The sequence below is a fragment of the Ascidiella aspersa genome, chromosome 3 (assembly GCF_963924565.1).
Source record: "Ascidiella aspersa chromosome 3, kaAscAspe10.2, whole genome shotgun sequence".
Classification (NCBI taxonomy): Eukaryota; Metazoa; Chordata; class Ascidiacea; order Phlebobranchia; family Ascidiidae; genus Ascidiella; species Ascidiella aspersa.
This window is the reverse complement of record NC_139449.1, coordinates 17,396,104-17,411,231: the sequence shown is the minus strand read 5'-3', so window position 1 is coordinate 17,411,231 and position 15,128 is coordinate 17,396,104. Positions and strand designations below refer to the sequence as shown.

The following is a 15,128-nucleotide window of genomic DNA, read 5'->3' as shown; positions in this document are numbered from 1 at the left end:
TCGGCGTTTATACGTTTTCTGACAAAATAATTTATATTTTGCACCTTATGCAACTACTATTTATAACGAAATTTTATGTTTATTAAACAAATTAGGTTAACGCTCATCATTGCATAAATATCGAGTTGCGGTCGCCCTGCTACCATTGTTTAAAAACGATAAGCTTCACTGAACATTGACTAACATCCTATTTGCAAAAAATAACCCAACTTACTTGTAAAATTTTGTACGGAGACAGGGTCGCTGAAAGTTTTGTGTTTTAAGTTGTGGGCAGTCACAGTTACATTATAAAGTTCACCCGAACTTAGCCCATTTATAACAGCCACAGTTCTGAAAAAAACAAGAGTTCCTAAACTCATGTTATGTAAAACACCAGTTTAAATTGAAGAATGTTCCACTCGGGTAAAAAAGAGACTGTTAAAATAGGGTTGTTGGTGCCTGAATAAGCAGTTGTTAAACAGAAAATATGTTGATAAAACGTATAGTAAGAAAAAACATTGCATTTTAACGTTGTATCCTAGTAGTGCTGCTTTGCATAATGCATATCTTTCATCATGCATAAATAGTACCGGAACTAGCAATACTACAAAGAACTAAGGGCAGCTTTTATTTTAAAGAAGATTTAGAATGACTTTAAGAAAGTGTGTTATACTTTGACATAATTATTTAAGTATAACCCGAGAAACCAGTACAGGGCCAACTTGGTATACTTGTAGTTTGTGCAACGGTCTGTAGGTATAGATTCTACTTGTAAAATGCCTAGGCTAGAAACAGTTGCATTCTTAAAGGCATCCAAGTCCACTTGGCGCTAGCTTATAGTCACAAACAAAGCTTTAAATGCGAAAGTATATGACAATCAGGGCTAACCGATAAACAAGGAACATAAAATAAGACCTATAAGCTAAAATATCTAAATCAAACAGGTAGCGTCGAAAAAAATAACTGCACCTTGAAATAAGCCTGCATAACAGAATAAGGCCTTCATCGGAATAAGCCTAGATGCCTTATAAACCCGTATAGGTAGAGGGTATTGTGACGGGATCAAGTCTTATTCCGATATAGGCTACGCCTTATTCCGTTATGTATGAATTGCCGTGAGGGGCGACTATTAAACAGGTATTAGCCCCACTTTAATCTAATCCCGGAAAGTGTTGTTTTCCAACGATGATGTTATTTTTTGTTCGGTTTGACGGAGTCCAATAAACCAGTGGTTCTTAAACTTATATACATGTCGCCCCTTACAGCAATCTATCATCATCGCCATTACAATTCAAAAATATGAAAAATAACGAAATTTAGTTGTAATACATTCAACTGGTACAATAATGAAGTAAATGTTTTTTCTTCAATGGTGGATAGGCTTGTTAACCTACCGCTATCAACTTAGTATTGCAAGTCATATATAAATTCGTTGCAGATTGTACGCGGGCCACACACAACAAGCAGGGCGAATCCAGATTTTTTTAGGGCATTTTTAAAAATGATTTTTAAATTACTTTATTGAAGATTAGTTACAGACAAAAGTGTACAAATATGTTTTCTAAATATTTTTTTTACATAAGGCCTTAACGTTCCGTTCTTTAAAAAAGGAACGTTCTAAAAGTATCTGTTTTCGCGAAACTACATAAAAAATATCTTGCGCAACACCATGTTGTCCATTTAAAAAAAAAATAAGCTCTACATTGATAAAAAATTAGCTCTACATTGTAACTTACTGTTTTACTCGAATTATCCAAGCGGTTGCATTGGTGCGGTTTCCTATAATAACTTGGTAGTCATCTGCAGTAGGTACACGGAGCCAACGAACATTGAAACTTGATGACGTCACAGAGGCAGGAACAATCGTGACGTTTCTCGGGGGCAAAAGTTCTAAACAAAAATACACCAAGGATAGTTTAGGTTAAAAGGGTCACCAAACTTTTTGGGCCGGATATAACATTTTCTGTTGACTTATTGACTTAACTTACACTAAACATAGAAAACATATGTAAAAATAGATGTCTTTTTTATGTGTCTTTTTGTTTATCCAACAAATGTTACCGATCCGAATAGTTGCGGGCCAGAAGATTATTCTCCATAATTTGGTGACTGCTGGTATGGATAACGGTTTAAATTAAAAAAATACAAGAAGAAATGACTTCGTCATATTCAATAATCTGTTTGAGGTATAACGACAAATAAAATCTTTCACGACCACTTAATTTGGTGTTTTCGGCGTAGATATCGGTTTATATAAAACAAATTCAGCTTGCAAGATAAATAGTGCTGAACCACAGGATTTCTGAACATATTTCATTGGTAGACCATTTTAACTAATGTTATGCGTATCACGATTAATACATGAGTTTAAAAAATAAATAAAATCTATGTATGTCAAAGAAGACGTAGCTAATTAATATATCTACAAACATAATGTACTGCTACATAGAAAAACACTTTCAATAAAAAATTATATTTTAATTGACGTAAAATTCTCATAAATTGATATAGTTTGTATTTTTACTTGTAAACTGATAGATGTCGCGTTGTACACCGGTTGTCCTAACGTTCTCCGCTATTACGGTGACGTGGTATTTAGTACCGAAGTTGAGTTTGGTCAGGGTTACTTCGGTGGCTCCGTTCCTCACCTGGTATTTTTCGCGTTGATCCTTCGTAGGCGGTCTACAAAGAAGTTCGAATAACAAAACAATATTTTCTATTTACGTTCAGTACCACGAACATAATGAATATTAACTGTTCCACTATACGGGGCCATCTCACTAACCACGGCTTAAATACAATCTGCTTCAAATATATTTAACAACGGAGTAAGTTAGCTAAAAAACAATCCGCTGATATTATTATTAACCAGTATAATTTTATTCTATGAAGTGCTGACAACGATACATAATATCACAAATCACCATGTTGTATAATAAAGACCAAAATCCATACGACCGATTTGTGAAACATTTATAAGTTCACAATAAAGTAGGATTTAAACTTAAGGATGCTATACCTTCGGTGCGTATTTACACTTATACCAAATATGGAGCTTTGCTTACGAAATGAGTATGACGTATTTAGTTGCAAAATGCACTCGGCTCCACTTTAAATGGAAGCGATCATGCTTGACGCTGGATTGCACAATGCGCAGATTCTCCACAGGAGACAACTCTGCAACGACAAAGATAAGTGGAAATAAATAGGGTGATTTTTTAAACTGAAAATATCAAATAATATATCGTTTATATGAATTTACTTTTGAGCTTTAAAAGTACACTTAGCTCTTAAGATATCACCATTGGTTGGCCAAAGAAGGTGAACTTTCAACTGTATTCAGATACCGTATTGCGTATAGTATATGATGTTTTAAGATGGTGCCACAATTCAAATGACAACATGCGCTATTAGTCTACAAAAAACAACAAAAATGTTGCTTTCAATGTTCCGTGAAAACTCTTACTGTGTTCCTCTTTAACAAATTATTAAATGTTCGTGACTTTATAACTTTTTTACTAAAGCGCATAACAACGAATTTCTTCCAATCCTGTCATATTTACAATTGTACGTATCACCTAAAAAACATGTCTTTAATGACTTTTCCGGGCTCTAAAAACAAATGAAAAATAAGAAATCCAGGATTTCCCTAAACTGGGTAATGCTATTTCGTTTTTAAAACTTATGCTATAAACCTTTCATTCGGCCTCTATAGCTTATTTTTCTAAGTCAGGCCTGCATAACTCAAAATGGTCTAGGGCCACTACAAGCTTGAAAAATAAATTCACGGGCAACACACTAAGGTTGATATAGCGATTGTAACGTGCATTCCATATCGCCGGGTTAAGAAGAATAGAAAAATACCTGCTCTTGTTGTTTTTTTGTTATCAGTCATTAGGTTTTACAAATCTCGTGGCGAATGAAAATTTTAGGGATGACGCTACAAAGTTACATAAAACAATTAGTCTTACAAACATGTGTTGTTCTCAAGCTAACTGGTATGCAATTTTTTTACATTGGGGGGAGGGGACAAATCCAGATTAGGAGGTGTTGATACAAGTTTTATCGTTCCTTAAATTATACTGTGTAAACCATACTACTAGTTACTGTTTTTGTTTTAATAAGGCACCTGTTAGCGTACCAATATAACTCGCCATTCAAGCATTCTAAATCTGTCCCCAGGTGTGTTGTAACAAGTGATAGGGCGTGGGGCGTTACGAAAATCACTTCAGGCAAGGGGGGCATTAGTACAAAACAGTTTGGGAGACACTGCTCTAAATAATGGCATTTCAATTCTAACTTCACAGAAATTGCACTTTGTATAGTTATTATTCACATAAGAATTAAAAAAAATGCTTTTGTATTTAAATACGAAAGGTTGGCAAGCAATATAGTTTTAGGGTAGCATGACCTCGTGCTCAATCACTGTGGTCCATATGTTGGGCAGGCCTAGCCTATAGACCTTATTACACACATTCTAGACTTGACTAGCTGAGTGATTAGTATTACTTGTTATATGCCAAACTGAAGCCTTCTTGCTGGTTACGTGATCGTTACCCGCCATTACCGATATGGTGTAATTCGTGTTTGGTTGCATTCCACGTACAGACATCTGAAAAAGAAAACAATCATAAGCACCCGGCTCTTAGTAGCATTTTGTAAAGGTTTCGAAAATCTTTATATATTTTCAGCACAATGACGAAAGTAGTGGTTTATTGCACCATGTTATAAATAATAAAGATCAATTTGAAATATTTACAAATTGATACCAATTTTACTATCGGCCTTGATATTTCTTTTACATCTAACAATGATTTCCAGCCATTAAAATAATACAATTGTAAACAGTTAATCTGACAAAAATGCTCACCTCAATTTTGGTCGTGTTACCGATCCCGGAAGGTATGGAGAGTGACGGAAGCCAGCTTTTTGTCTCGGGCATGATGCGAACCTGGTAGTAGGTCGCCTTGGCAACGCTCACCCAACGCACGAGAAACGTGTCATTGGTGACATCCTTTGTGTCCACCGACTGCGGCGTTTCCAAGTCTGTGTGAGTTATCTTGTAATTTTAATAACGACAAAAAGCAGAGCTATGTAGTTCTTCTTGTTTATATACACAGTAGTCGACAAGCAGACAGTTCAATCGCTTTATATTCAATAAAGATACAAAAGATACACCCTGTTATATTATAGTCTACAGCAGTGCTTCCCAACCAGTGGGTCGAAGCTATTTCGGGTGGGTCGCTAAGCATTTCTAAATTTAACAGTTTTCTATTAGATCGGGAAATTTTTGCATTATCATTACGTAACATTTATGCAACATAGTAACAAATACGTAACAATTAGATGTGTTGAGTCGCATTAACTATTTCAGTACGTACGTTAGTTGTAAATGCAGGTATTATGTAAATGTTAATCTTATTTCCTCATTAATTTGTTTTTTATTCGTTTGGTCATTTTATATTGTGGTCATTTTATATTTTTATATATAATAAAACAAAAGTGGGTCTCGGACTATAAAAGGTTGGGAAGCACTGGTCCACAGTAAATATAAGAATTATTAAATATGTTAATGATTATCCAAAAGGTGCATTTATACAAGTATTAAATGATTCTACAACTCACTAGTTCTTACCCGTGAACTTGTGAATGACCACTGACGCGCTGTCCGTATTCTCGTTAATCGCCCGAACGGTTACGCGATAATTTACCGCCGACTCGAGCGCGCTTAAAATGACGTCACCAGAAGTGACGTTGACGTGATACTCATTTTTCATATTCGCGAAGGAGCGCGACTTTTCAACCTCCACGAATCCGGAACTGCTCTTCTTTTTTCTCAAGCTTCTGTAGTCAATGTAGCTGATCGCGTTGCTGTTCGCGATCGGACTTTCTTCACTTCGTTTGACGCGCTTTTTACGGCTGTGTGTTTCTCTATTTAAAGTCGGTTCATTAGAAAATAAACACTAAAGAGGTAATATGCACGATTTTTCTGTCGTTGTATGCAGAAAGGTTTTGTGTTGCTGTTTCTTCATGTTTTAATGTTTTATGAGTAGTAAGATAGATGGATTTACATTTATTTTAGAACAATGGTAAATACATGCAAAAAATTGAATAAAAACAGAAAGGGTCCGTAGCTCCCAGGGGGCGGCGAAAGACTGTTAAGTCATCTAGTCAGCTGCCCGCTGGTTGTGATTCGATTCGAGTTGGGCATATTTACACGAAAACAAAGGTGAAACAAGATGCATAACAAAGAGGTTATATAATATACTAAGTCCCCTATATATATGTATCGTTAAAAATATGAACAAGTTCCGTATTTCGCAATCCTGTACGCACCCAGGTGACGTTTCGCTTCGTTTCTGTCGTGTTTTCGACTTTCCAACTTCAATGACGTCTGTAAGAAGTGAGGCCGGGATCGACTCAGCTGATCCTGGCTGGGATTCGTTGTAAAGTGGAATCACCACAAGGCTGTTATAACATCACACAGTAAAAAACACTTTTACTGAGAATAATGTTAACTATACACATAACTTCAATGAGAATTTTAATGTGAATACTTAGTAAGACCTATAAGTTTTAAATTTTTCATTAACTTTACTTTTTCTTACTTATATAAATCAGCGTCTTCGACCAGTTGCCATCGAATGCGAAGCTTTTTTTCACTGTCCACAACAGACTTGAAGGAAACTTGCTGCGGAGATCTTAATTCTAAAAAATAGGGAAAAAGCAATCGCTAAAAAATTTAAAATATTAGGAAATTTTCTTTCTTTGTATTACACTTACTTGTGTATTGGACTTTCTCCAACACTTTGCTCGTAGTGTGCAAATTAGCGGAACGCAGCCAGATACGGTAGGGAGTGTTGGCTGCAAGGGGACCGAGCGCTTTCTCGGGTTTGTCTGAACTTTCGCGAAAGGTTTCGGGAACCTTTGGATAGCGCACGTAGGCTATGCTGCATAGTTGAAAAATTAAACAGTATTGGAGTTAAATAACAACGTTTTTACTTAGCTGTGTCTACTCACAAACATAAACATGACAACTGTCAGAATGGTCTATTTTTGTACTTAAGCTGTATGAAGTGTTTCAACAAGTCATAAGGTATTTACAATAGCTTATTGTTTCGTCAACGTTTTTAAATACAGTTAAAATTACATTTAAATTTAATTGATATTTAAATATTTTTTCTTAATAAATCTTATTAGTTTATTTAACTTCTTTTTCTCAAATTTCTTCTTGAAAGATTTACAAATAACGTTTACCATATTAACCTCAGTGTTGGAAACAATTCATTTTGAAATGAATTGAGTCCCAGTTAAGTCATTTGTAAAATAGCTTAAGCCCAAGGCAAGTCTTTATAAATAAATAACAAGTCAAGTCCAGTCCCAGTCCAAGTCATCAGTTGCGCAAGTCAAGTCCCAGTCAAGTCATAATTAGAGCAACGCAACATATAGCAAGCAATTTGTTTTATGTGCAAACATTTAAATAATTAGCTCAATTTTATAAAAAAAATTCTTAAAGAAAACACCTCATTTCAACCCAAGTGAGTTGTCCAAATGACTTAAGTCAAGTGTAGTCATTTGTCCGAAATAGAAAGAAATGTTGTTAAACCTACTCGAAAGTTTTTCTTGCTTCCACATCTGACCAAGTGAGGTAAATGAAAGAGTCGGTAACTCGAGCAACTGTAAAGTTTTCGGGGACCGGAAGTTCTGAAACAAATTACACGACTTTACTAATATTACTATAACCGTTTACAGGCAGTGAGCACATGATTGCTTACCTGTGTACTTGGCGAATTTTACCGGAACGCTTCTGGTATATTTGTTCTGTGCAGTGATGTACATCGAGTAAAGCGTGTTAGGAAGCAGGTGGTTGAGGAATATCATTGGTGTCGACACATTTTTTGAATGTGGGTTTTGACCTGCGGTTGTGGTTAAAGGCAATTTAACTGTGGGCGTTTTTACAACCTCTTTATTTTCAATATGAAACGATAGGGGTGGGTAAAGTATGAAGTCACGTGAGTTTCCTTCATTACTTCGGTGTTTATCCTGAGTCACATTTTTTTCGTTGAGGGTCTGGATTCACCGTTCCTTATGTTCACAAATTTAAAAGTAGGATATGTCTACTCTAGATTAAAAAAATACGTTATATATTCCTGTATATGACACATAATAAAAAGTATTAGGCTCTACTCCCATTTGGCTCCAGAGCATATACAACTCACTGCGCAAAAAAGACAAGTCGTATGGTATGCAATTGATTGTCCTTTATTGATACATATACCGTAATGTTCACCTGGATACATTAAAAAAAATTGTGACAGTAACCTAAGTATAATTCAAAGTACGTATAAAGTTGGTACCAGCCTGTGGAGGTTTTAAAATATGGCGTCGAATTGCAAAACTCGTTTAATAGTTAACGAGGTGATGCTCGTAATAGACAATAAATTATTAATGTGCTAATTTTATCAACCCGAATTGCGCGAGTCTGGGAAACACGAGAACGAGCAGAAACGAACTAAATTAAAGCTCGTGTTTATGAACAGCATACAAACTGTGTAATGCCAATGTATATGCAAAAGCTGAAAATGTTACCTTAAGTTCCCAACCCTATACAATAAGGTAAACAACTTACGCTTCCCTCTATTGCTGCCCGCTGTATAGGTGACATTGTAGTACATGGCTTGGTTGACTGACGACCATTGCACCAGGATCGTGTTAGTTGTTACGTTCTCAGCATTAAAAGCAGAAGGTCGAGGCAGAAGGGTGAACGTCGAAGTGCTAGTTGGGAAGCTTTCTGTGTCACTGTTGCACGCTTTTAAATAAAGAATGTTTGCGATTTTCGTAAAAGTAAGATAACCAAACACAACCAAAACTTAATACAATATTTAAGGAACACTGTTCGCCTATTACGTTTGATTTAAAGGAGTTGATTAAGTAAAAATAAATATAAGCAGGAAATATTCTTACCAGTTAACATAAAAGTGTAATTCGTTGAGGGGTTCAGTGGCCCGGCTTTCACAAAAAGACCCGTTACGTTGATGGTATGCACGTACTTTTGTTGGATGGAAGCTGCAGAAAAGTAACGCACACATGTTATTAAACCACTATCGTCTGCCTAACCCAATACCACATTTTGCAGGGGTTCTCAACCTGTGTTCACACACCACTATATTGGTACAGTAATTTAACGATAAAGCAACTAGCAAACCTATAAATACAAACATGCAAGCATTTCACGAGAAATTCCGGTATAACTAAAGTAAATTAAGGATACGCGGTAAGAAAAGGTTGAGAACACATGCTATATTCACTTGGGATAAGGTAACAGGATAATGTAATTTCAATTGCTTTAAATTAAAGCCAAGGCAGGACATACCCATCTTTAACTTCGATGCACGTTCAACAACAGGTGTAGTAAAAATATCCAGGCGATAGTAATTGGCACCTAGAACCTGATTCCAAGTCAGATAGACAGAGAAAGGTTCAATCCGTTTGGGATCGATTGTGTATTTGGCCGGTGTCGTTAGCTCTGCGTCACAAGAAATCGGTTGACTGAGAATTACAATGTGTCCAAAGCAAAACAAACGGGTTGGCAAACATTAAGCACAAGATAATTATTATCAATGGTATCTAGACAGGTGTTAGCTTCGATTTCACTTTAAAAGTCTGAGCACAGCAAGTGTCGCTGCACTTATCTTATCTTTTACAGTGTTAACCGTTAAGTATCAACAAACCCTGTGCTGCTATTTTGTTATACTCCCTTGAAAAAAATAGATCCGTTCCTTCCGTTAGGTAAAAAAACATTGTCAAATGCAAATATAATAGCAACTAAGCCTCTCAAAATTTGGTTTAGAAGTTAGTATTGAAAAATCCCGAATAAATTGTAATTACACGAATAGCTGTAAACGCAAACTTGTGATCTATGTTGAAAAAGGCTTACTGGTGTATTGTAGTATCCGACTAGGGTTGCTTCTGGTCTCGTTTGCTCCAGATACAACAATGATTTCGTACTTAACGCCCGGCCTCATGTTTGTAAGAGTGACAACATTTGACGTCACAAATCCTTGGCCTTTCACTTTACTTGGGAGGTGTGTTGCGCCTGTATTATAATAAGAGGACTACATTCAACAAAGCGTTGTGCAATGTATGGTTTACCTGTTGGCCCATATAGTGGATTTGGATTAGGATCCGTTATTCATACTGCTAATAAAACGCTTATGTAGCATATGAGTTCATTATTGAGACTGTTTCGGAGCAACGTGTTCCCTACACAACAGTTTAGTACTGAGCAACAAAAATAACATGAAACACAATTTACTAAAACTTAATACTTTTCACCTTGTAGCAAGGCGTCTTCAACGCTATCGAAGGCCTGCTCGCACTTTAGGCTCAGAGTTTGTACTTTTGGGTAGGAATACAACCAGTAGTTTCTGTACTTTTGATACTTGTTCGGAAGAACATTCGTGATAATGGGCCTTTTCACTACACCTGTAAAAAAAGACGCGTTATGAGACTGTTCATATCTCTTCTAATCCAAGTAATCATAAGTATGTTTGTTTCGAATAGAAATATGTCTGTTACGAATAGATAAAATATATTCGAAGGGCGAAGTATTTAGTGCTGTAGACGACTCATCGTTCTATAGGCATACAGTATTCTATATTTATTTAACTGTTACGTACAACAGGTATGGAGGTAAAATGGGTTTATCGTCGTTTATATAAAAACGAAATACCATTTGTCATAGTGGTGCGATCCACTCCACTACAGTCGTACACCAGTAACTGGTAGATTTTCGCATGTGGCACAGGTGACCACGTGACTGTCATTGATGAGTGACTGACGTTGTTATAGGAAGCTGTTAGGTTGTGAGGTTTTGACAGTCCTGCCGGGGAACAAAATCAAACATTATATGTTACATTACACAAAAATAAACCCGGTACTTCAAACGCAACTTTTTGGCCTTTTGGTCGATGTTTAAAAGACATTCAGGTATTACATCGGCATAAAAAACGTAAAAACAGTCTATTTTAAGTAACATTGAATTAAGATTGATTCCACCATTACTTGTAAACTGCTCAACGGTTGCCGGCAAACTGGCGGTGTCGAAAATCCTGTGATTCTTTGCCACCGCTGTAATAAGGTACGAAGTTCCAGGGGTCAGGTTCTCGATCCTCGTGTACTGCCGCTTTTCGATATCCCCGATACCCGACACGCCGACGGTATTGGGTTCGATTTGGATCTCGTACCACTCGGCGCCCCCAACAGGGTCCCAGCGAACCACTAGCGACCTATCCTGTACGTACTCTTTGTCGACGTTTAATGCTGTCATCTTCTTCAGTCCTGGAATAAATTTTCGAAAACGACTTTTATACAACCTCATTTGATATGAGAACTAAAACTCAGGGCGCGTATTTCCACTTTATTACGGGAAAACTTGAGTTGAATAAACACATTCTTAAGAGTTCGCAATTAACAACAAATTCGCAGATGATAAATTTAATTTTGAAACATTCAACTCATATTAGTATGAATATATTTAAATATATTACCTAAAGTATCAAAAACAAAACAATAGAGGGGATGGAATAACTGTACGGTAAATATGTACGATAAACGGTATAAGGGGCATGTACGGCAAAGGTAAAGTGTTGGTATCTTTCTTCTTAATTTATACTTTTTTGCATATATATATATAAATTAATGTATATCACAGAAATTGAATAACTTGCTTGTATATACGATCTCCATCCCTGGTAAACTGTCAGTTTCATCGTTTTGCGCGATAATTTCCAATTTGTACTTTGAGGCTGACGACAAATCATCAAGCTTATAACTGGTCTTCACCACCTTATAGTCCTAAAAGGGAGTGTAAGAATTCCACAAGTTACCATTTGAATTTTTTGATTTAGGTGAATGCAAATCAGTGCGAATCAGATATATTGCAATCATACACGGCGACATTTCTCCCCTATGCTTCGTTTTCATAGCCAAATGAAGGATGAAACGAAGCCCACAGACTGGCCATAGCCTGTCGTATATACAAGGGGTCACCAAACATTTCTTCACAGAGAACACCATGTTTTAAAATTCGAAACTGATAATATGTAAACAATTACGTAACAGTATGTGAACCATGGTACATAATTTGGTGACCTCATAGTTTGTGACATTAGTACAAACTGACATGCAAGTAAAAACAGAAAGTTAATAAACTTGCGTCAAAGCAGGTTTATACACGTTAAAAAAAAATGAGTACACACTGACAGGATGAATGGATTCATAAAATCGTATAAACGAATATTAGTCGAATACATTCCAAACGTTTGTTAGTTTATTGAAATGGACGGTATTTCATTTGGTGAAATACACGGGTAAGTGTTAGCGGTACGATGGGGTTGTATACACACCATATACCGCTTTCTTCCATCGGGGCCCTTGGGTAACTGTAATTGTTAGATAAAATCGATGATTGAAAATACAATGTACCAGTAGGCCTACGAAAAACGTAGTAATTATAATTTAAAATTAAATAATTATCGGTTTGCTCAAATCTGAATACTTTTTGTGTAATCAATAGCTTTTGCAAACATTTAAAAAAATCCATTATTTGTTTATTATTACGTTGTACTAAAAACTTAAAACAGAATACTAGAACAAAAGTTACAATAACTAATAAGACCTAAAGTAAAAATCGATTGCAACTTATCATTGACGTCGTTGTATACATCAACTAATTTTGTTTAACAACAAACCTTGACAATTTGGTCATCGTGGTAATTTCGTAAGACAATCCGATACCTAAGAGCGCCCTTCACCGGACTCCATTGCGCGAACACGCTGTGATCAGTTACATTCGAAATACGAATGTTAGCCGTAATGGGGAGTTCTGGGCGATAAAAGTATTTTATTATGATTTAGTAACGAAAAAAGTTTTTTTATTGTAATGGACGATTTATTTTAAGTGATGTTCATTTTAAATCGAAAATGTAGTTGGTGTCGACAAAATGGGCAATATTCATCACAAAACGATTAATGGAAGTGTGAAATACCTAATTATACTGTGAAAGGTCGAGTCTCTATTTATTTCACTGTTTTATATCGTGGTTTAATAATTAATCAACTGGCACGTTTTCAAAAAAACAGGAAAATTCGTTCTACTGACAGTAGGAGATAAAATCTGCTAAAGTTTGTCCTATAGAGTTACTTGAATACAGTGAAGTCTGGAGCATTTTGCTTGACGAAAGTATGTTGTAAGCTTGAAGCTGGATGAGATACTTGGTAGCTGGAAGTAAGTCCAGAAAATACTGCGAGGTAGTCGACGTGTTGAAACTTCCTACTTTCTACAAAGGTAACATATAGAGTATAGATAGGCTGACCGTACCATGTTTTTTTATTTAAAATCGGTACGCTTTCTAATGGTCACCCGATCCAGCATTTTCGTGGTCAATTAAGTATGATATCAGCAAAATTAGTCATAGCGTGAGGTCACAAAACATTCAACTTAAAGCGGCATTTGTTTCCTGTAAAATCTCGCGCGATGGTGCAATTGAAAAAAGGACTAAAGTATGCCGATTGTTTACAACGAAATAAGTAGTCAAATAATTTCCGCGAGAAAGTTTGCCTTCAAAAACTTATATTTAAAAACATTCAAAAACAGTTCGCAAACAGCTAAACAAGGCTTTCTCGTTTATCTTGACTTAATTTCACTGCAAAAAGTACCGCCTTCACTATCAAGACAACTATGGAAACATACATAAGACGCATAAAGTAACCAAATCTACAGCAGAATTATCTTTTGTTTTAAGTAGTATAGAACTATGTTGAACACCTATCGTCAGAGACTATAACAACCTCCTACTAACATACCACTGGGCAAATTATACGCTATAGTGACGTCACAATTACATTCACATTTAACGCAAGGAAATAAACTCGCACTTCAGACCTGACTGCATTCCATAATTTGAAAAATCCGAAAATTTACGCCAAAAGTTTTTTCGGTTGAAATCCTTAGTCAAAGTAAGACGATATATACGCCAAAAATGACAATTCAGGCGACATATAACGCCAAATGATGTCACTGGCGTGATTTTGGGCGAGCATTCAACGCCACACATCTCTGGCGGAAAGGCAGTGGAATGCAATCAGGACTTCAGGTATTACTTTCATCAAGTTGGCAAAACAAACCAATACCAGCAAACTTACATCTGTTAAAGTGTGTAAATGTTGGCTGACTAAAAAGCGTAATATTTTTGTTAACTATATATTCGGTATGTCGGGACAAAGCTTAAAAACCAGGACTGTCTTCCCAAAGCGGGACGTATGGTAATCCTACTTATGGAACTACTTGGAGTCTACCAAATAATATTCAAAATTATACTTCGCTTAGGCCTTAGATTATAAGATTTCACCTAAAGCAGTTTGAGACAACGCGAGTTAACTTACCACGGTATCACTAGACGATTTGAACTCATGTAAGCTAACCACAACGTAAGTTGAATGCTTTGGTTTTTCCCACGACACTCGAAGGTAACTGGAACTAGCATTGCTCACGAGAAAGTCACCAGGAGAAGCTAGTCCTAAAACGAATTTTTTTGAGAAAAATACACACAACAAAGCACGTTTAATGCTGGTTTTTGGTTGAGTAAATACTATATTGTAGGCGTATTTTAAACAATGGCCTCTATTGTCCAGCTCAGTAGGTACAGCGACAGCCCGTGTGGTTTAGCTTATGTTGCGAGTTCGAATTTCATCGCGGACGCTTTAGTTTCGCCTTGCTTTGCTTAAAACATAGGTAGACTTTGTTGCCTCGCTAATATTAGTGTAACAGTCACTTACGAGTAACAAATTGTTTTGATGCAGAGATGCCCATGTTTTGTTTGTTTATTGCGGTCACTGTGACTTGGTATGCACTCCCTGGGTCCAATCCTCGCAAAACAGTCCACTCTTCTTCAATTTCGCCCAGTCCGAAATACATCGCGTTAAAAGGCGTAATTTCAACCTGATAATAGCAAACCATTCACCCTTAGAAGTACTCAGAGATTACTCATAAACGCATCAAACAATTTCTTGCCAATATATTCAAACTATGTGATCGCTACTTATACGTATTAGCAAAACGTTTATATATATATAAAATATATTTTGGT

The 15,128-nt window shown here is 36.2% G+C and overlaps 1 protein-coding gene across 1 annotated transcript in view; it reads right to left on the bottom strand.

Annotated features, from left to right (window-relative positions):
* Positions 1 to 15,128, bottom strand: part of LOC146160470 (uncharacterized) — a 51,224-nt gene that overhangs the window by 32,660 nt on the left and 3,436 nt on the right. The window contains exons 5-27 of the mRNA XM_083384949.1: positions 14,425 to 14,558; positions 13,184 to 13,319; positions 12,732 to 12,865; positions 11,709 to 11,835; positions 11,044 to 11,319; positions 10,712 to 10,861; positions 10,315 to 10,464; positions 9,917 to 10,075; positions 9,353 to 9,505; positions 8,944 to 9,045; positions 8,609 to 8,788; positions 7,755 to 7,895; positions 7,590 to 7,683; positions 6,763 to 6,929; positions 6,588 to 6,687; positions 6,325 to 6,447; positions 5,615 to 5,898; positions 4,850 to 5,025; positions 4,489 to 4,591; positions 3,045 to 3,156; positions 2,504 to 2,661; positions 1,716 to 1,869; positions 215 to 330 (exon numbers count right to left, since the gene is read on the bottom strand). Coding sequence (XP_083241075.1) covers positions 215 to 330; positions 1,716 to 1,869; positions 2,504 to 2,661; positions 3,045 to 3,156; positions 4,489 to 4,591; positions 4,850 to 5,025; positions 5,615 to 5,898; positions 6,325 to 6,447; positions 6,588 to 6,687; positions 6,763 to 6,929; positions 7,590 to 7,683; positions 7,755 to 7,895; positions 8,609 to 8,788; positions 8,944 to 9,045; positions 9,353 to 9,505; positions 9,917 to 10,075; positions 10,315 to 10,464; positions 10,712 to 10,861; positions 11,044 to 11,319; positions 11,709 to 11,835; positions 12,732 to 12,865; positions 13,184 to 13,319; positions 14,425 to 14,558 — 3,429 coding nt within the window. The remainder of the gene's footprint in view (positions 1 to 214; positions 331 to 1,715; positions 1,870 to 2,503; positions 2,662 to 3,044; positions 3,157 to 4,488; positions 4,592 to 4,849; positions 5,026 to 5,614; positions 5,899 to 6,324; positions 6,448 to 6,587; positions 6,688 to 6,762; positions 6,930 to 7,589; positions 7,684 to 7,754; positions 7,896 to 8,608; positions 8,789 to 8,943; positions 9,046 to 9,352; positions 9,506 to 9,916; positions 10,076 to 10,314; positions 10,465 to 10,711; positions 10,862 to 11,043; positions 11,320 to 11,708; positions 11,836 to 12,731; positions 12,866 to 13,183; positions 13,320 to 14,424; positions 14,559 to 15,128) is intronic.